The sequence below is a fragment of the Lissotriton helveticus genome, chromosome 2_1 (assembly GCF_964261635.1).
Source record: "Lissotriton helveticus chromosome 2_1, aLisHel1.1, whole genome shotgun sequence".
Lineage (NCBI taxonomy): Eukaryota > Metazoa > Chordata > Amphibia > Caudata > Salamandridae > Lissotriton > Lissotriton helveticus.
Window position 1 is genome coordinate 1332703395 of NC_136059.1, and position 20713 is coordinate 1332724107.

At 43.7% G+C, this 20713-nt stretch overlaps 1 protein-coding gene across 2 annotated transcripts in view; it reads left to right on the top strand.

Moving 5' to 3' along the window:
• Positions 1–506: 506 nt before the first annotated feature.
• Positions 507–20713, top strand: part of STAP1 (signal transducing adaptor family member 1) — a 651304-nt gene continuing 631097 nt past the window's right edge. Inside the window, exon 1 of one of the 2 annotated variants that reach the window (XM_078676250.1) lies at positions 507–841. In XM_078676250.1, coding sequence (XP_078532376.1) covers positions 722–841 — 120 coding nt within the window. In that variant the 5' untranslated portion in view covers positions 507–721. The remainder of the gene's footprint in view (positions 842–20713) is intronic. The other variant, XM_078676251.1, reaches the window with a different exon arrangement.

The following is a 20713-nucleotide window of genomic DNA, read 5'->3' on the forward strand; positions in this document are numbered from 1 at the left end:
ACAAGGCAAGTTTATTTTAAACTCCATAAAAAACATTTTGCAGCAGAAGCTAGGGTCCCTGTAAGTGCGCAGGCCCGGGGAATAATGCATCATGCTCTGATATTTCGTCTGCTTCCTCGAGATGACAGAACTGGATTGGAGAAATAACCTCAGCAGGGGGTGATAATGCAGTTAAACACACTCAAACAATAGGGATGGGAGCACTGCCTTCCACAGCCCAGCTACCACAGGTAAATCGGCAGAGTCGGGGAACCTACCTGAACCCCCCCACCCCCTGCAGGGAAGCCAGGCCTCGCTTAAAGGTTAGCTTTGCTAGCTGCTTTCAACATTGGAACTTTTCAGTTTTTAATAAGAACTTCTTTGATCACTCTTCAGGAAATGACACTGAAACCGGATACATTATCAGGATCTGCTTGCTGAGAATTTTAAGTTCAAAATTCCCCTTTTCCCCCGTTACTAGTTTTGAACGCGTTTCCTGTCAGCGTCCGCCAGGGGGCGCAGGCTGTGTACCTGTGGCCTATGTTTACCTGTTGCCAGGTCCCATTGTCAGGCCGAGGGGTGGGACGGACTGTTGAAGTTCAAGGTAAGAAGAGGAAGGCGAGGTCAGTGGCTGTGCCGGCCGGGGAGGGGAGAGTGGACACGGAGGCGGCCGAGCTGGAGGAAGCGGCGTGAAGGGGGAGAACGAAGGGAAGTTCTGCAGGAACTCTAGGGCAGCAGGACCATGGCAGCCCATGTCCCCCCTCGGGCTGCGCCCAGGAAGGTGTTCCAGGAACGGCAGAGAATCACCTCGCTGCCCTTGTACTACGACGGCTTCTTGTGTGTGAAGCGTGCCAGGCAACAGGTGAGCAGTTCTTTTGCACCAGAAGTCCAGACAGTGTGAGGTGACATCAAGATACAAACAGCTCTTCTGTGCGAAGCTTTTCCACTTTGGACTCACTTTTACAAGTGTCTTTAATACGCTGTAGACAATATATTTGTACAGCTATGTATCTTACATTTAATTCAGTCCTCTGTGCTCCCTGTAACGAAGGGTGCTCTGAGAGGTTACAACTTGTCAAAGTAACTCAGCAGGTTAATGCAAATGCGTGATGTATGAAGTAAACCCACAGCTAGCCCATGCACACGTTCACGCTGTGTTGTAAGTACATCTAATGCTTGAAATTAGATACTTTTGTGGAAATCCCCATTATGTAAATCAGAGATACAAGATCTTAGCCGAGAATTATGAACCGTAGCAGGTACTGTAAAATATACAGGGAAAGACTCGCTTCCCAGCACCACACATTCTGGGTGCAGCGAGGATCAGAACTGAGGTTTTCCAAAGGGAAAATCAAAAAGTTTTTCTTCTAACATTAACAAGAAAGTAATTTATTGATGATTACTTTTTATTTTATTTTTATTTTTTAATTTATTTTTTACAAGAATAACAGTGGTTAAAGTGCAATATATGTTGATACATATATATAAAATTACTATTCATCATGCAGGTACTTAAATACAAAGCCAAAACCAGTTACAATAGGTGAATATCACAGCTGACAGACAGCTACAACGGTTCAGTACCTCATCTATCTCTAAAGCATCTCTCCCGGCCTCAATGGCTGCGTTCAGTGGCTGTGACCTGTGAGGGTACTGGCGTGGCTGAGTAGCTGGTATGTCCCAGAGGTACACGTGTAGTGGTTGCCATATATCTAGGGGTCTCGCCGTGGGCGGCCATATTTGCGCATAGTTATCACTGTTAGTGTTACAGTATGTCGTACTGCGCAACCATGACTTGACTGTAGGTGTGCGCCTATTACCCCAGTTGATTGCCACTTACCGCTTAGCAATAAGCAATGCAATAGCAACAAAACCACGTTTGGATCTGGGGAGGTCATGTGTGTACCCCAGGAGCGCCATTAGTGGCGTGGGCATGACAACAAAGTCTATCATTTTGTAGATTTCCACAAAAACTGCCCACATTGATGATTACTTAATATCACAACAATATCATGCTGAACGTACTGTAGCTAAACATTGTTAGTTCATCGCTGCAGTAAATCAAACGTGGTCAAATAAAATATTGATGGGCAACACTGCTGGCAATATTAAACAATTGTCACAAAGCATGTTAGAATTCGCACACAGCAAGTAACTCACCCCGCATTTCCAAAAATGGGTAACTTAGCAGTTGTGCCAAAGGGGCAATTAAGTAGTCCTGAGTTGTACCATCTTTAGCGCTCCTTAAATCCTTACATCTTGAGCTAATATTTGAAAATCTGCTGCAGTTTCAAGCCATCAAACATAAATTGCACTTGGCTGTATTTTAGAATTCCGAATATGTGGCATTGGTATTCCAAACTCTCAAAAAATCCAAAGTTCTTAGAGGTGGTTAAATCCCCTCCCACCTTCTTCCCCCCACCACGGCTCGCTGTTGCTTTACCCTGGTTAAAAGCACTAATGCTCTAGATTTTGCCCATCACCGAGTCCGTCTCTGGCCTCTGTAACTCTCGCACTAAAACAACATATCCTAAAGCTGGCCTTAGGAGCCAGTGTTTCAATTATTAATCCAAATTCTAACCTTAACTGACCATTGATACATAAACAATAACTTCTAGAATAAAGTGCAATGGGCAAGTTCCAACCAGGGGCCCGAGGACAAGGGAGTAGCCAGAAAATGTAAATACCCCCCACTTGAACGACGAACCATACCTCTAATCTTAAAGCAAGTGAAGTGGCCAACCCTGACCCTACTTAGAAAAGTTCCCTTCCTACTTCTATCCATGCATCCTTTGACACCCCATCTACTAATTTCTATCTATTTATTCATCCAGCTGTCCTCTTCACTTTTTCATCCAACCATACTTTCTTTCATTTACGCATCCTGTCACTCTTTTATATATCCATCCTGCATTTCAACCTTCCACTCATCAATATATTCATTAATCCATCCATCCATCCATCTATCCATCCTTTCACCCATCCATCCCTACACTATCCCTTCATCCATCATTTCACTCATCTTTCAGTCTTTCTATTCATGCACCCTTTCACTCAGCAATCCTTCCCTCTACAATCCATCCTCTCACTCTTTCATCTATTCTGCAATTCAACCTTCCAACTTTTCTCCTTTCCACTTATCCATCAATGCTCCCTTCCTTTATAACTTTCTTCCTTTTTTCATTTCACGTTCCCTTTCCTTCCACCATTCCGTCCACCTCCCATTAAATTTGTACCGCTATCTACCCATCTTTACCGTTTTACCTTTTACTTTCATGCTTACTTTCTCAGTTTGTCCCCCACTCTTTGTTTTTCCCTATTCTCATCTTTCTCCTTTTTTTAATTCCCTTCATTGTGCAGTATCTCAAAGGTCTCTGTTGTGGTTTTCCCAAACAGTGACATTTATGGGGATTTCGTCTTAAAACACATAATAAAGTAAGGTTCTGGGACGCAGTTCACCAGTCTATCGAGCCAAGAAGCAGCCTCCCGCTTAAGCTGCTAGAATAGGGGGTTCCCAACGCCACTGCCCAATGACCAGGAAAAGTTTCATGAGCTTATGAGAGAACAGCTAAAAACGCGAAATAAATCGCATAAATGTGGCTGTTGAACTGACAAGCCGTAGCATGACATAAAGGAAATTAGCGGCTCTGTGTCTGAGCTTCAACTGATGGTATCTCATAGCACGCTCACATCTCCTAGGTAAACTATATTTGGAGTCTCGCTCCATTATGCTCTCTTCAGTGTGCCATATCCACTCTTTCACCTGCCTCTTGCCAAACCTGATGACCTCTGTCTTACTGGAGATGAGAACCAATCTCTTGAACCAACCAATCTGCGTTTTTCAAAGATTGCATCTGACACTACAAGTGGAAAAATCCTCTTCTTCATTCCCAGAAATACCCACCTGAATATATTGCCTGTGAGGAAGTTGATTAAAGAAGTGGAATGTTTACCGTGTCCCTGGATTTTCCTGGGATTCTTTAATTTACCATCTTTATCCCCTATATCTTAAATATGACGTGCCTTTATTACGTTTTCTGCAAATCCGCCTGCCCCTAGGCACCTAGAAATCTTTCACTTTTTATGCCTTTTTTGTGAACCCCAATGAGGACGCCTCCATTTGCTGGACATCGAAAAGGAGCAGGCTTCAGATCTAAAACTTTTAGGAAATTAAGATGCTATTTTATATTTTTATTCTCTACTTTTTATTCTCAATCCTAAACCAACATTAAACGTTTTTGTAACAGATCCATCTCAAACAATATAGAATCCTAAAACATGGTTTCAGTGAGTTTCCATGGAATTCATAGTATCTAAGCTTTTTTCTTCCAATTGTAAAACATAGAATCATGTTAAAAGCCAAGTTAGCACCCTTCCCAAATGAGATTTCATGATAACAGTCAACACGTGTTTCGCGCAACACTCCTCTTGAACAAGGCTATCTCTATTCCTTTACTTGTTTTCAATTAGTTGTTGTTCACGGGTTGACATGACTTGTACCATTTTTAAAACTGTGACTTTATGTTTTGCATCAGTTGGTTTGTAATGGACCGAAATAGTAAGTGGTTGCCCAAAGTGGTCTTCATAGGCCGATGAAACCATGTTTCACGTGGCATCTGTAATTTATGTTTGCGAACCATGATAAAACAGTTAGAAAATGTATTGTCTTGAGTGCTTGCACATCAATAATAAAGATTTAGATCAATATGGCGTTATCAAGCATGACGTAGAGGCATGAAAAGCACATATCCACATTATTTATTTTCAGGTCTTTTTTATCTAAACCAAACACATAGATAAGATATGTAAAGAAAAACATTCAGACAACTATTAGAAGTTCCCCGTCTTTATGTGGAGAGCTCCTCCTCCCCTCACTGCACATCTGCCGTATTAACAACAATCAGAAATTGCCCACCATACATTTCTGGTTTTCTTGCAATATTTTCAAGACCCGAAACCCTTTAATATTTTTTCCTTATACTGTCTCTCATCTTTGTTTAGTGGTTTTCAAAAATATGTCCCTTTTGACATGGATCTTTGTCTTGTAATCAACGCTGAGTACTTCTGAGTTTCCGTGATAATGCTTTTGATACAGAATGTTTGGTAAATGTTCTTTTTTTTAGTTCTACTTACATTTATTATTAAATATGTATTATTATATTTTGTGTTATTATTGCTATATAACTCATTGTGAAACTACTGGTGTTTCTGAGTAACAACCAGATTGTTCTAAATGGATCACACTAAGGGGCTCATTACGATGTCGGTCGGAATCACTTCCCCCTGACACCAACTCGGTCATGGGACCGACCAACACCCGGTCATCGGTCCCGACCGCCACATTAGGATGCAACGAACACTGCTCGGTCGCATTCCCATATTTCACTATGGGAGCATGCATTACGGCTGTAAACCGGCCGTAATGCATGCTCCCAAAGTAAAAGGGGAGGTGCAGTTTATCCTTGCCACAAGGTGCGGGGATAAACGGGGGAGCAACATAGGAGCCCCCTAGCCTCCAACTGCAGGCTGTCCCCCAAAGAGGGGCCTGCTGGGGGCCCTGAAAGAGGCTTTTCGACATGGTTTCCATGTTGGACAGGCCGGCATGGAAACCATGTCGGAAACCGTCATCGAAATCTCAAGGTCGGAAAGGCCAGCCCTTGAGATCACAGGCCAGATTCTGACTTGCGGACAGGCTTTCCAAGCCTTTCCGAAGCCAGCCGGAATGACAGGCCGGTTTCCTTTCTGACCTCCTCCATCTTAATGAGGCGGTCGGAAAGTCACTGTGCTGTCATGATGTAGCTGGGCTTATTTGCTGGCCTGTATTTAGCACCACAAGTTTTATGCATGCTATGCAAGGATGACCTTTTGTATAAAAACTGGGATTGTTGCAATGTTTTTCACTGTAAGATCCTCATTTTCCGTACTGGTTCGCAAGTATGAATGATTGCGCACATCTTTCTCTCATGACTGATCATTTCTGTTTCTGAATACAATGAATGTTGTTCGTCTAGCACACCCCACCCTATTCAACGTCTATGTGATTCCAGTGTACAACATCATCCGATCCCAAAGCATCACTGTCATCGCATACGCTGCTGACACCCGAGTCATACTCTCTCTGACAGACAAGAGAACCACCATCAGAACCACCTTCGCCAACTGCATGATCGTGGTAGCATATTGGATGAGCACTGATTGCTTGAAGTTAATTTCAAACAAGATGGATGTACTGGTCTTTGGAAACAAGATGTCCCCATGGCACTCCACCTATCCGACCACACCAAAAATCTAGGGATCATCCTAGATGACAAGGTCACCATGACGGCACAAGTCAACACATAGAGCACCTCCTGCTTCCATATGCTAAACTTGCTATGAAAGATCTTCAAGCGGCTGCCACAGAACAGTAGATGGACCATCAAGCAAGTACCCATCACAAGCAGGCTCGACTACGGCAATACACTTTACACTGGAATCTTGAAGCAACTCTTACAAAGACTCCAGACCATGCGCAACGCAACTGCAAGACTCATACTGGGGCTCCCGCGCCTCACCATATTGCACCGCACCTCAAGGAGGTCCACTAGCTCCCCATTCAAAATTCGTATGCACACATACAAAGCCTTACACAACATTGAACCAGCATACCTGAACAGCCGCATACGCTTTCTCAAGCCTGCCGGACACCGAAGCTGTGCCTCACTTGCACACACCCCAGCATTCACAAAAGCAAAGCAGGAGGTCGCTCTTTCTTCTACATCGCACCCAAAACATGGAAAGCCCTGCCTCAGCACATCAGGGCTTATTCCTCACTTTTTGAGTTCTGCAAGAGGCTGAAGACCTGGTTCTGTGAATAATTTCGGAGGGACCACACACCTGCACAAGCACCTGGATACCCTCACGGGTGATTACTGTGCCCTACAAATATACATAAAATAACATAACATGCAAGTGAGAGCTATGCTGTCAATAGAGGCATAAGGAAATCCGGAAATGATGCATTTACGGGGGTTGTGTGTTGGAACCATGCAGGCATTTACCACACATGCTTTAACACAGTGGTCCGAACCACAAATGTCTTTACAACGCATTCCTTTACCATGCAAGTCGTTACAATGAGATGCCTATGGGAAAGGGGTGGACTTCGAATAGTATAATATACTATTCCAACTCCATTCTGTGCAATAGTAGGGAAAGTGTTGGACTTAACGTCGAACATCAGTCCAAAATGCTTACCTTAAGGCAAGTTGTTGACTTGCGTGCAGTAGCGGTTGGCGCGTTGACAGAGTGGCGGGCGGAGGATGGGGAACGGAGAAAGGGAAGGAGGGTGACAAATAAAACAAAAATAAGACACTTACCTGCTCACTGCTTCACACCCCTCTCTTCTCCAGGCACAAACTCCCAGAGTGCACTGTGGCCAATCCTGACGCTGCTTTCATGCTGCCGAAAGCAGCATCAGGATTGTCCCGAGCACCGAGCTGATGCCTGCCCCTTCCAATCGGGTAAAACAGATGGGGATGGATAGTACTTCAGTGTGCATGACAGTTTGGTCGACCAGACCGTCATGCACACTGAATATCAGTGCTCAACCATCCCCCTCACACCTGTCATCACCCTGGCCCCTCCACCAAACCTCTGCTCAAAGAGAAAAATAAAATGATAATAAGATAATAAACGAGAGTTTATTGTTGTTTTATTTTACATTTTTCCAGCTGCTGGTAGGTGGGGTGACGCTCCTCCACCATAGTGGAGGAGCAGCTGATGCCAGTGTGGTAAAGGAATGCGTTGTAAGGATGCATTTGTGGTTTGGACCACGTTGTTAAGGCGCAGCGTGCTTCAAGCCCCGATGTAAAAACTGTTTCCCAATTACGGGTAGCCCACTAATTTATAATTACGTGAGATTACATTTATTCAGTACAAATTATGTATAGACCTAGCTGTAGTGCATGTGCAGGATTCTTTTACCTTTTATCTGTTTGGATTCCTGTAGCTGTCCTTTGCAGAGGGGGATATGTACGTACTGGCTGAGCAAGGCATGCTGTAGTTTCTTGAACATGAAATTGAAGGTTAGCAGGCTAAATAAATATATACATGCCTACATTTTAAAAGAGGAAAGTGGGAGTTTATTAAAATTAACAGGGAGAATGTATTTCTCCTGTTGACTTCTATTGATGCCTGAATCTGGTCTATTGTCATGTACTGGAACTAAATGAAAATACTCAGTTTTTTTTGCTTACCTGTTAGGAGCACGGAGAAAGGATATGGCAGGCAGAGAGAGGTGACAAAAATGTTGTGCACTGGCCTGCAGGAGTAGGTTTTTGGCAGTGCATACTCCGAGATACACAAGACCAGTTCCTGACTGCAGAAGCCTGACGAGGAATCGGATTTTTGTAGACAGGAATCAGGAGGCGGGAGACTAGCCTCGCAATCTGTAATCTCCGGCCTGAATCGGATGGGTTGGCATGCATGTGAATATGTGTTACTGGTGGCTTGTGATGTTGGCGTAGCGTGGTAGTAGTTCAGATTTCCATACTGTTGCTTGGGTTCTTGTTTACTGAGTGCTTGGTGGCGGAGGGTGTTTGTGACACCTTCCATTTAGGTGAAGCGAGAATGTAAACTGTTTCTGTATGTTTAGTTGCAATGGGGACTTCCTTGTTCTGCTCTAACCCATTGTGTTGGTAGTATCAATGCAAGTGCGCTATTATTTTGCTTTGTGCTTATCTCAATCATTTTGGTTAACCCTTCATGAAAGTACTAATAATTACACTATCAAAGTTTTGTGGTTACATTTTTTTAGGCTTAGAGAAAGGCGCAGGTTGCTGTTTTTATACTATCCTATGATCAACATTTTTTGAAGTTGAAGCAATTGTGAGGCTAAGCATACATAGTTTAGGGCATGATCTAGTTGCGTAATTACAAACTTATACATTTTTGTTTTTATTTTATTACATGCTTAGCAGTAACCATTCAGTAAGTCTAGGTTATTTGTTGTGCCTTTCTCAAGAGATACATAACAGCCCGATTTACTTAAAGCAGGCATTGTATTTTGGTGGCAGGTAGTGGGAACCCTGTGGGTGGAGAACTCTCAGTCAAGGTTGGCACCACTGCCTTGGCTTTGTTTATTCCTTTCTACTGTGCTCAAGCCATTGTTCTCTATAATAATCAATTTAATGTTTTCTACTGTTCTCAATACCATGTTTTCTACTGTGCTCACACCCATGTTTTCTACTGTGCTCAAACCTGTACCTAACCCATGTTTTCTACTGTACTCAAACCTGTACTCAAACCCATGTTTTCTACTGTGCTCAAACCTGTACTCAAACCCATGTTTTCTACTGTGTTTAAACCCATGTTTTCTACTGTGCTTAAACCCATGTTTTCTACTGTGCGCAAACCTGTACTCAAACCCATGTTTTCAACTGTGCACAAACCTGTACTCGAACCCATGTTTTCTACTGTGCCCAAACCTGTACTCAAACCCATTTTTTCAACTGTGCGCATACCTGTACTCAAACCCATTTTCTACTGTGTTTAAACCCATGTTTTCTACTTGCTCAAACCTATACTCAAACCCATGTTTTCAACGGTGTGCAAACCTGTACTCAAACCCATGTTTTCTACTGTCCTCAAGCCCATATTTTCTACTGTACTCAAACCCATGTTTTCTACTCTGCGCAAACCTGTACTCAAACCCATGTTTTCTACTGTGCAGAAGCCCATGTTTTCTACTGTGCTCAAGCCCATGTTTTCTACTGTGCTCAACCCCATGTTTTCTACTGTGCGCCAACCCATGTTTTCTACTGTGCTCAAAACTGTAACTCAAACCCATGTTTTCTACTGTGCGCAAACCTGTACTCAAACCCATGTTTGCTACTGTGCTGAAGCCCATGTTTTCTACTGTGCTGAAGCCCATGTTTTCTACTGTGCTTCTACCCATGTTTTCTACTGTGCTTAAATCCATGTTTTCTACTGTGCTTAAACTTGTACTCAAACCCATGTTTTCTACTGTGCTCAAACCTGTACTCAAACCCATGTTTTCAACTGTGAGCAAACCTGTACTCAAACCCATGTTTTTTACTGTGCTTAAACCCATGTTTTCTACTGTGCTCAAACCTGTACTCAAACCCATGTTTTCTACTGTGCTCAAACCTGTACTCAAACCCATGTTTTCTACTGTGCTCAAACCTGTACCCAAACCCATGTTTTCTGCTGTGCTCAAACCCATGTTTTCTGCTGTGCTCAAACCCATGTTTTCTACTGTGCTTGAATCATCCTTGTTTTCCACTGTGCTCAAGCCTGTACTCAAACCCATGTTTTCTACTGTGCTCAAACCCATGTTATCTACTGTGCTCAAGCCTATGTTTTTTACTCTGCTCAAGCCCATGTGTTCTACTGTGCTCTCACCCATGGTTTCTACTGTGTTCACACCCATGTTTTCTACTGTGCTCAAGCCTATGTTTTCTACTATGCTCAAGCCCATGTTTTCTACTGTGCTCGAACCCATGGTTCCTACTGTGCTCAAACCCATGTTTTCTACCGTGCTCAAACCCATGTTTTCTATTGTGCTTAAACAAATTTAAGTCATCTACTTGTGTAAGTGGAAGAACCAGTGGCATCTAAGGTCAAGAAGAATGAGCGGTCGTGACCTGGTCTACAAAGGCTGTTTATTTCTATCTATCATTTATTAGCCAATTCCACATTCTTGCAACAACATCCAACAGAGGTTTTCATCCACGCATTTTATTGCAAGTGGCAGTTGGCAACATGCAGTGATGCAACTGTAAAGAAAACATTGGCTAGTAGATGGACGTTGAGATGTTTTTCACATCTCAGGATGTGGCCATTGATTGGCTGTGGATCAATGTCTACAGCTTGAACTCAGTGTTTTGGGAGACCGGGATGAATCCTATGGAAAACAGAATTACTATCCTGACATTTTCTGAGTGTACCTGGTGTCCCATCAGCACAAGCATTCTGTACCATCACTGGGCACCGTGTCAGTATTATGGAACTGCTGCCCAGTAAGACCTAGTATTGAACTAATATCTCAAACGAAAGGGACTCAGTCGCTATTAAGCAAAAAATTTGGCTCAATAGTGTAAGGGTGGGCTCCACTGATCTAGAAGAAACTGTCATCAAACGGAAAGAGTTTTTTCCCGCTAATTTGCAAAAGTATAAGAACCGAGGCCAAACGTTTTGCTCAAAAGCATGCAGCACGCTGACTACCCAGGCTGTGTGTAGCCTTGAGTCCACCACATCCCTATTTAATCCACCAGCAGATACAGCTTTCTGGTTCCTATTCTCTCCCTTTATCAATATTTTCCCGCATTTCTCCCCCCCCTACCCCTTGTGTGGTTTTCTTTCTGTTGCTGAAAGTCTGATGAGGAAAAATAAATGATGGCACCCATAAATGAGTGCTTTTGTTCCCCAACTACACCCACTGGTTATAGATGATGTCGTAATATCTGTTTCAGTATTACCACTTGAAATTGATTCAGCGTGTCGACCAGAGAGGGAGGGCTGGCTTGGATATTTAAAGTCAGTCAGTCACATTTGCTTATCATTGGTTGTGGTCATGAATCACTCTGATTAGTCATGTATTTGCTAATTGGACAGATCACGCTGAAAACTATTCGCCTATCATCTGAAAAGTTGCTAAATTTCTCTGGTCTGAGGAAGGATATTGTACAGGAAAAGGACACACACGATGAATAACTAGGGTGATATGAAGGTCCCTGCAGGTACTCCCACATTACAGCTCTTGCGTAAGAATCAACACCTCTGTAACAGACCAGGGCAAGGCGCCAGTTAATATTCTCCGCCCCTTGTAGATTTTCCTAACATCCTGAACAGAAACATCAATGTTGTACCTTTAATTTTAAGGAGACAAGGTATCCTGGCTATTGACAGGACACTGCTAGTAGTTATGGGTCAATCAGTGCTAGAGGAGGTGGAGGAGGAGCCGGAGCAAGAGAGGAAAAGGCAGAAAAGCGAGAAAGGATAAGGAAGAGAAAGATAGGAAAATAGTGGCCAATGGAGAACCTGCAAGAGTGAAATAAATAGACAGATAATATGGGGCGACGTAAGAGAGAGATGTGGTACAATCAAGATAAGGCAGGCTTATTAAACGACACCCTGATTCACCTTTGCTGGCAGCTAGAGCCTAAGAAAAAACTTTGTGCCCCCTCATTTATTTGTATTACCAATAATAATAATGATAATATTAATACTACTAATAATAATAGTAGTAATAATAGCAATAGTAATCATAATAATAATAACAATAAATAGTATTATTATGATTATCATCAATACTAATAATATTCACGATAATAATAATAATACATATTATTATTATTAAGAATAATATCAATACTACTACTACTACTACTACTACTAATAATAATAATAATAATAATAATGTATATTATTATGCACTGGTCATTAGTAGGTGCTCTCTCAAGGGTGGCTTTATCAGATTGATTCAAAATATCCTTTGGAAGAAGACAGTGGCTGTCATGTCACTGGTGCTAATAAGTTAATGCTCCCTGCTGTAACTGAGCTGCAGCAAAGGTGTGCTCGACAGCAGATAGGTTACTTTCTATTAATGTCTGTATTACATGTCCACGTTTACTTAGTGTAACAAGAAAGGACGGGGCAGCAATAAAAGCTTCACCCCCTCTTAGGACCAGACGTTTTATCCCTTTCAAAATGAGGATTCACGGCCTATGGAGATGCCAGAGAGCTTAGCAGACAGTTTCTTATCTGTGTTTTATGCTTTAAAAGAGTTGTGGACTAATTGTTCCACTTCTTACTAGTAAACGTTGGTGAACTAGAGCCTTATGAAGAGTTTAGGATAGACAAGAGCTCGTTGTATACAGCTGTGCTGCAACGATTTTAAGTGTATAATCCTTACATTTTAAACACAATTATTCCTGTATTGGTCTGTTTGACTTTACCCACCGGTTTTGAAGCTTGCTTGGATTGTTCTCCTTTCTTTTAGATCTATACTAAATCAGACTTAAGATTTAGACTGGATTTCTACAGATCACCACAGAATCTGAGTTAGGCAAACAGGCGTTACAATCGCACAGCACTTTATTGTCCTCTAAGTTTCTCGAGACATATCAAAGCAAGGTCCAATGGGTTACAGAATTACGTATGAAATCTATAAAGCCCAAGCCATAAATGCAGCCCTCTGAGACAGGGAGCTTTGTGGTCATTGTGACGTGTCAAAGTGAAGGGTAAATTAGAACAACTCTGAGAGGTCCACATTGAACTCAAGTCCGGGCAGTCCACTACTCCTATCAAGACTTGCGCGGACGCCGGCAGGTTGAAGTGGGTTGGCCTGTGAAGAATGGGTTAGAGTACCTCGGGGATGGGGTTCGGGGTAGTTTTTTAAAATAGGGGTTAGAGTTTTAGGCTTCAAAGTCAGTGGAAGGGGTTGGGTTCGTTTTAGGAACAGCGCGGGGGTGGGAGGGGGTCGGGGTAGTGTATATTAAGGGTGAGGGACAGCGTGGGGGGTGGAAGGGGGTTGGGGTATTTGGACATTTGGGCAGGGGGCCAGGTAGGGGGCTGCAGTACACCTCTTTTCATTAAAATCCTTGTTCCTGGTGTTGAAGCTTCCATAACATCCTGCAATCATTTATGAATTTAGTTGGTGTTTTATATCACTAGGTACACGACCTTCTTCAGTTAAATGTTTGGGTATCATTTAAATGCCTATGGTCATTTGCAGTGACATGCCACCTCATATGTGGTACTATGAGCAGAAAATGTGTTTAAAGCCCATGTTGCATTAGTGCAAAGTACAAGAAAGAAGTTAACCTTTAGCGTATGAGATCCATATGTTATGTTATGTTATGTAGATTTCTAGAGTGCACTCTCCCCGCAGAGGGTAACCTGGTGCTGAGCAGTTGTGAGTCTAGGCAAACAATTGTCTTAGTGGGACTACTCAAAAAGCCAAGTCTTCAGCTTTTTTCAGAATTCAAGAAGTGAGGAAGAGGCTCTTATTTGTAGCAGCAGGTACTTTCATACTTTATTCTCAACGCACAATAAGGGTCTACCACCGGCTTTGGTTTTTCGTATGTGTGGAAGGTTTGTGAAAGCAAATGCGATTGTTGAGGTATGCTGGGCCAGTGTTATGTAGTATGGATCAAGACTCTGAAATGTGCAGTTTTGTGTATGGGGAGCCAGTGGAGCTCCTTCAGGTGTGGTGTGATGTGAGTGCAGCATGGAGGTTGGGAGTGATCCTGCCACGGAGCTTTTGTTGATTGTGGTATAGAGGGTGTTCCTGTAGTCCAGCTTGCTTGTGATGAGGGCATGCATAACAGTTTTCCTGGTGCTGATTGAGAGTCATTAGAAAATGTTCCTCAGCATCTTCAGGGTATGGAAGCATGAGGCGATGACAGTGTTGACTCAGGCGGTCATGTCTAGTTTGCTGTCGATGATGAGCCCGAGTTTCTTGGCGTAGGTGGTGGGGTGGTTGTCGCTCCTAGCTCTGTTGGCCACCAGGTGGAGTCCCACTGTGAAATGCTGTTCCCAAAGATGATGATTTTGGTCTTGTTGGTATTCAGCTTCAGAGAGTTAGTCTTCATTTAGTGGTCGATTTTAGTCATGAACTTGATCTACATACTTAGCGTTTTTTCATTTAGGTGAGAATGAGTTGCAGGTTGTCGGAGTAGGAGAGGACGTTGATGTTATGAGAGTGGATAATGCCGCCTATATGGATCATGTATGCATTGAAATGGGTTGGGATCAGAGAGAATCCTTGCAGAGCTTTCCAGATGAGGTCATCGGCATCCGAGGTGTACGGTGCCTAGCTGACCGTCTGGGTCCCAATCAGGAAGGAGCAGATCCATGTGTCCTTTGATTTAGATGTTGTGTAGGCATTGGATGAGGATGTGGTGGGAGCAGTATTTAATTTGAGCCAGTGGTTTCTGGTCCTCGGCACCGGCACTTAATTGCCATGACCGGTACCTATGACAGCCTGCCACATGCCGCAGTTTTTTTAAAATTCAGTGGTGAGCACAACAACTGTTGTTTATTATTTCAGTACACTTTAGGAATGACTACTACCTGCTGCCAAAGCCATTCTTTTAACTTTGGGGTCCTGAAAATGTCAGAATTGTACCACTTGTAGGAGTGTGACTTATTAGTTATGCTATTACTGTAATTGACAGCGGCAATGGCCAGTGGAAGTCAACGTGACTAACTGACTTGAGCCTTATCACTTATATTTTTTACAAATCAAGCACTGGGTGGGAGACCTTGTCAAATGGTGCAGAGATGTCTAGGAGGATGAGGGATGCTGTGTCTCCTTTCAGAGTCATGCAGATATCATCTGCGGTGGCGATTAGGGCAGCTTCCAATCTGTGGTTGGGTCTGAAACCAGACTGAGTGATGCAAGAGAAATTGATGGTTGTTAAGGTATTCAGAGATGCATCTGGTGATGATTTTCTCTAAGACCTTGGCTATGAATGGTTGCAGGAAGATTGGTTTGTAGTTGGCGAGCTTTGAAGGGTCCACCGAGGGTTTCTTCAGCAATGGGAGGACCGGTACATTTTCAATCATCTGTGAAGGTCACAGGAGAGTTGGAGACATTTAGAAAGGGTGTGAGCATGGCGCTCATGGGTTGCAACCCTCTAGAGTTGGCATGGTGGAGGACGGGTACAATGGGGCCACTGAGTGGATGGACTGCATGGTGACGTCACTTTCTTCTACGGTGATGATGTGCCATATTGTTAGCATTGATTATTTGGATAAGAGCAAGAGGTCTTAGGCGAAGTCTGTTGGTTCCGTTTGCGGGATGAAGTTGTTGTAAATGGCGGTGATTTTGTTGCTGAGGGATTGACGGATATTGTTGCAGAGGTCCTATGAGATGGTGAGTGAGTTGAAGGAGCTGCAGGTGAGGTCATTTCTTTGCATCTGTTGGTGGTGGCATGGCTCTGGTCCACCAGAGCAGCACTTTTGGTGGTCTGGATCATTTGGTGGTCCTGTATCAGGGTGGATTTGAACATGCTCCTGTCTGCATTGTCCTGGCTCATTCTCATTTATCCAACTGAGTTCCTCCATGTACCAACTTGCCTAGGGTCTAGATCTTGTTGTATTGCTGTGTTTGATGGGGGCCAGGGATCCAGTGCAGGAGGTGATCTCAATTGTCGAAATTCTTGATGGGGAGGCTGTTGCTGTGTTTTGGTCATAGGGTGTTTAGAGCAAAGTTCCAGTCATTGTCAGTGTTGCTGCTTCAATTTTGTCGTGCTGGTCTGACAGAGGTGCATGTTAATTTATCCAGGAGGGATATGCTGAACTTGACAAAGGCATGGTCTGTCCAGGAGACTGATTTGGCCTTGTCGACTTGGATGTTGTCAAAAGAGGTAAAATATATGGTCCAGGAAGTTTCTGGCCATATGTGTAGGCTCTTTAATCGTTGAGTAACGCCCAGGCATACAGGGTCTTCAATGAGTGCTTTTGAGTTGGGGTCAGTGTAGTCTTCCAGTTGGAAGTTTAAGGTTTCTGAGCAGGTTGTAATTGTTAATGTCTAGAGTGAACTAGGCAATAAAGTCTGTGCAGGTCACTGAAGTTTGAGCGTGGTCTCAGTGGTCTGTAGATGAGGGTGCCGCTTAGTCTGAAGTTGTCTGTGATGTGGCGCTTGAATGACAGGTTTTCCATTTTGGAGGAAGATGTGACTGTGGAGGTGGTGCTGCCGATGCCGTTTTTGTGGATGACAGCGATGCGGACTCTGGGCTTGTGGAGTCTGTCTGCTCCGGCGATCTTGTAGTGGTGGGGGATGGCTGAGGCAACATCAGTCACTGATGATGGGTTAAGCCAAATATCTGTGAGGAAAAGTAGGGTCCCAGATCTCTGTCTCGGGTTTGGTGAGTGAGTGGGTGTTGAGGAGTGTGTATGCAAGTGGGGAGTGTTGTGTGGATGGTTGCAGGACGACGTGAGTGTGAGACAGTGGGGTGTAGGGTGCTGTTGGTGCAGGTGTGGTGAGCACTGGGTGTGGGTAAGTACATGAAAACGTGCAAGAATCCCTCCACATACTAAATGGCCCCTCCCATATACTAATTTTCTTGGCCGTGCGGGTCTAGAATGCATTATATGGCATGTTCCAAAGTGTCCGCGTGCAGTACTGTGTGGCAGTGTAAAACTCATGAGGTTTCGTTAATCCTCACCCGTTACTTTGTGATGGAATTAAACATATTGATGGTTTATAGTAAATAAGCTGAACCAGCTTAAATTGTCAGTCATTCAACAATGTAATAGCATAAAATATCATAAAAATATGCCCCACTGAAATCGTAATTTTAAAACTTAAAATATCATAGGTCCTTGAGACAGATTTAAAGGCAGGGGTGCTTCCTGTGATACCCTGTGCTGTGAAGGTCAGTGTCCTGCTGTTTTTGGTAAGCTTCACACTGCAGCAAGACAGTTTTGAGAAAGGTACTGCAGCTCCACCTACCACGGACCATTTTCTAGAAGAGGGAACTGCTGTTGCTTGCTCAATAAACCGTTTGAACCAGCCGTCCTGCAAAGTATTCTGTGACTGTAGTTCAATCAGTTGATTTTACTCAATTATTTTAATCCCTTCAGTGCGCATGACAAAGCCAGCTCGTCATGGGCGTTTACCTGCGCTACGCGCATGACGAGCTGGCTTTGTCACGTAACACGGTTTTTATTTTTAATTCAGCGCACGGCGGGAAAACCCGCTAGCGCGCATGCGGTTAACTTGTTACGCTTTTTGTAGGGTCGCGCTCTTAAACTCAAACTCACAAAGATCCGAGCAATAGAAAAAATGCACTGACACCTACAAGATGGAGTCTCGCCATATAAAAATGAGAACTACATACATAAATAAACCTATAGGAAGGAAATGATCAGGCCAAGTCGAGACCCTGCTTTAGGTGGGAAGATGGGCGGAAAGGTACTTTCCAGGCAAGGTTTGGGAGCCTTCTGGTTACACAGTTACATTTTACTGTGTCACAATCGCCTCTGATTAAAAATAGAAATGACCATTGTGGGCTATGGTTGCAGATGTGAAGCAACAGTTTGACAGGATATTTCCCTTTTTTGTTGGCTGCCGAGAACTGATAGAAAGGTAAGGCTTGGTCTGAATAGCAGCATAGAAGATGGAGAGGGTCAGACCGAAGGCAGCATCTGACGTGTTATTTCGATTGATTATTCTAAGTATGATGCTCGAGGTTTATTTGGAGAGCAGTCAGTAACTAATGCCATGGGCCCTGGGGCAAGCAAGCAAAATGGACTCTTTGGCTGCCCCTCAGAGCTCTGGGTCCTGGTGCCACTGCACCTGCTGTATCCATGGTAGCTGGGCTGGATGATGTTACAAAAGATCGCGGTACACCAAAACGCATCTTTTACAACGCAAGTCATTACCACGACTTGCGCTGTAGAATGCTGGACTTAGGAATAGTAAGATTTACTATTCCAACTCCAGCCTACGTACAGTAGGGAAGGTGTTGGAATAGTAAATGTACTATTCCTTAGTCTAGAGCGCCTTCCAGTGCAAGCGTTGTAAAAGACGCGTGGTAATGGCAGCGCAGTGTTTTGCCCGCGTTGTCATGGATGTTCCCCTGGTAGCTGTGTCCTGGAGAGCAGGGTATAGCTGCCAGCTCTAGAATGTCAAGAACTCCCGTTGAGGTGTGATTGTTTTGCTCTGTGAAAGTCATAATTAAAGTACACAACTAGTAAAGCTCTGTGCAAGTGTCAGTAAGATGATAGTCAAAATAACATTCTTCTCTGTTGTCGTAGAATCACTAAGGGCCTGATTACGATGTTGGGCGGAAAGCCATCCGACAGCTAGTTGAAGGCTTTCTGCCCGACATCAATGGTTTCCATCCGACCACCGTATTACATTACTGGAGGTCGGAGGGAAACCCACAGGCGAAGTCCCCTCCACTACCGACTGGCTCACAGAGCCCATCAGGGCGGGAGGCGGAATGGTAAACTCATAATGACAGCTGAACCAGCCTTGGCTCCGCCATCAGGATTACGATGTCACTTTCAACCTGCCCTTTCATGGCTGTCTGCCCACCATGAAAAGGCAGACGGAAAGTGTCTTTTGGGCCCCTAGCAGGGCCCTCTACCCCCCTGGCCCTCTGTTATAGGGCTCCCCCCTAAACATCCCTGCACCGTTTGTTAGCCAGCGCATTGTGCCTTCCACACAGTGCAGGGACGTTTGAAAACATCTATTTTACAATTGTAGCTTGCGCTGGGGCCTTTTCTGCATGCCGCACAAGCTGCAAATATAAAATTGATGTTTCTGGCCGCCCATAGGGTGCTCACATCCAAATACAGCTGGTGGAACCACCGACCAATGGTCGGGCTGTACCATTCTGCAACAGTGTCGGGGTCGTCCGACCGACATTGTAATTAGACCCTAAATGTAATTCATCATCATTTGGGTTAGTGGGGATGTGATAGTGTGCACATTGTTAAGTTAGTAGGGCTTGGAAGGCAGCAAGAGCAAACCACAGTGCAGTCAGTAAGAGCCTCATTCCTGTATCTGTTTTAATTCCGATGGTGGCCGATATCCACCCTAATTGTGAAATCCGTGTGAACAGTGTTTAATATTTTTTGTTTAACCTGGAGATTTTGGCTGCTCGTATTAAAAAAAACAGATAGATTGGAATGTGTCTCAAATAATTGCCAGGGTAGGAAATTAGTTCGGGTACTACATCCATCACTTTTAGACTGGGCCACTGGAATCATGCAGCAGAGGGGAAAATTATGTGTTAGGGTTGAGTAAATTAAGCAGCAAGAAAAGGAAATTATGCGGTGCACATTTTGTGATAGTATTACTTGATTATTTTGTAATAATTTTTACACTTGTTACCATTGTCAGGGCATTTATTGCACATCATTGGTACCAGTTTAAGACCCATATATAGCTCTAAGCATCAGAAAAGTGACCAGCCAACCTTTGCAGTATTTTAGTAACTTTTGAACCATTAGACTTAAAACTAAATGTATTTTTTGTTAAAATCTACAGATTATGTAGCGGACAATGGATTATGTGGCAAATCTATAATTATGTGAAAAAAGCCATGGCCGCACAATTGCATGAATGCAGTGGCTCTGCTTTTCGGTCTCACCTCAGACAGCACATGCGCTGTGTCTTGCAAGCCGTTTTGTTACCTTACAGCGAGCTTGGAGCCTGTTTCTTAATGACCATTACTTGACTTCATTGTCGCTCTTGTTTGCTGGCTTTTAATTCGGTAGCGCGTGTGGTCTTCACTTCTTCTTGGGTGAACCACAGGGGCGTTAAAGAGGAAATGTCAATAGCTTTTCAAGCTTTTCTGAGCACCCTGAGAAAAGAATGGGTTCCTTTTGATAAAAAAAGTACTGAGAATAAACCTCAGAGCAATCTTCTGGCCATAGGAAAACTAATGTTCATTCCTGGTCCTTTCTCATTCCATTGTCCCTGGACTCAATAACCAATGCTGCAAAGAACCTGGAATCGACGAGCCACTCCGCACAGCCATCCTGGCACAAATATTAAAGCATGATTCACGTCAGTCTGTTGTGGCTGACCATCCTGAGCTTATCCCTACAAGCCCAAGAATTCTCAAAGGCATTGGAAGCACTCTGTGTGGGTGGTCCTTGTGCTCATTGGTAGCCTTCCATTTTAGACAGCTTGCCGGTTAGGCTACTGCTAATACCATGATGGGTTTAGTGGTAGCTCAAGGCAATGTGGCACAATTATGGGGATCTC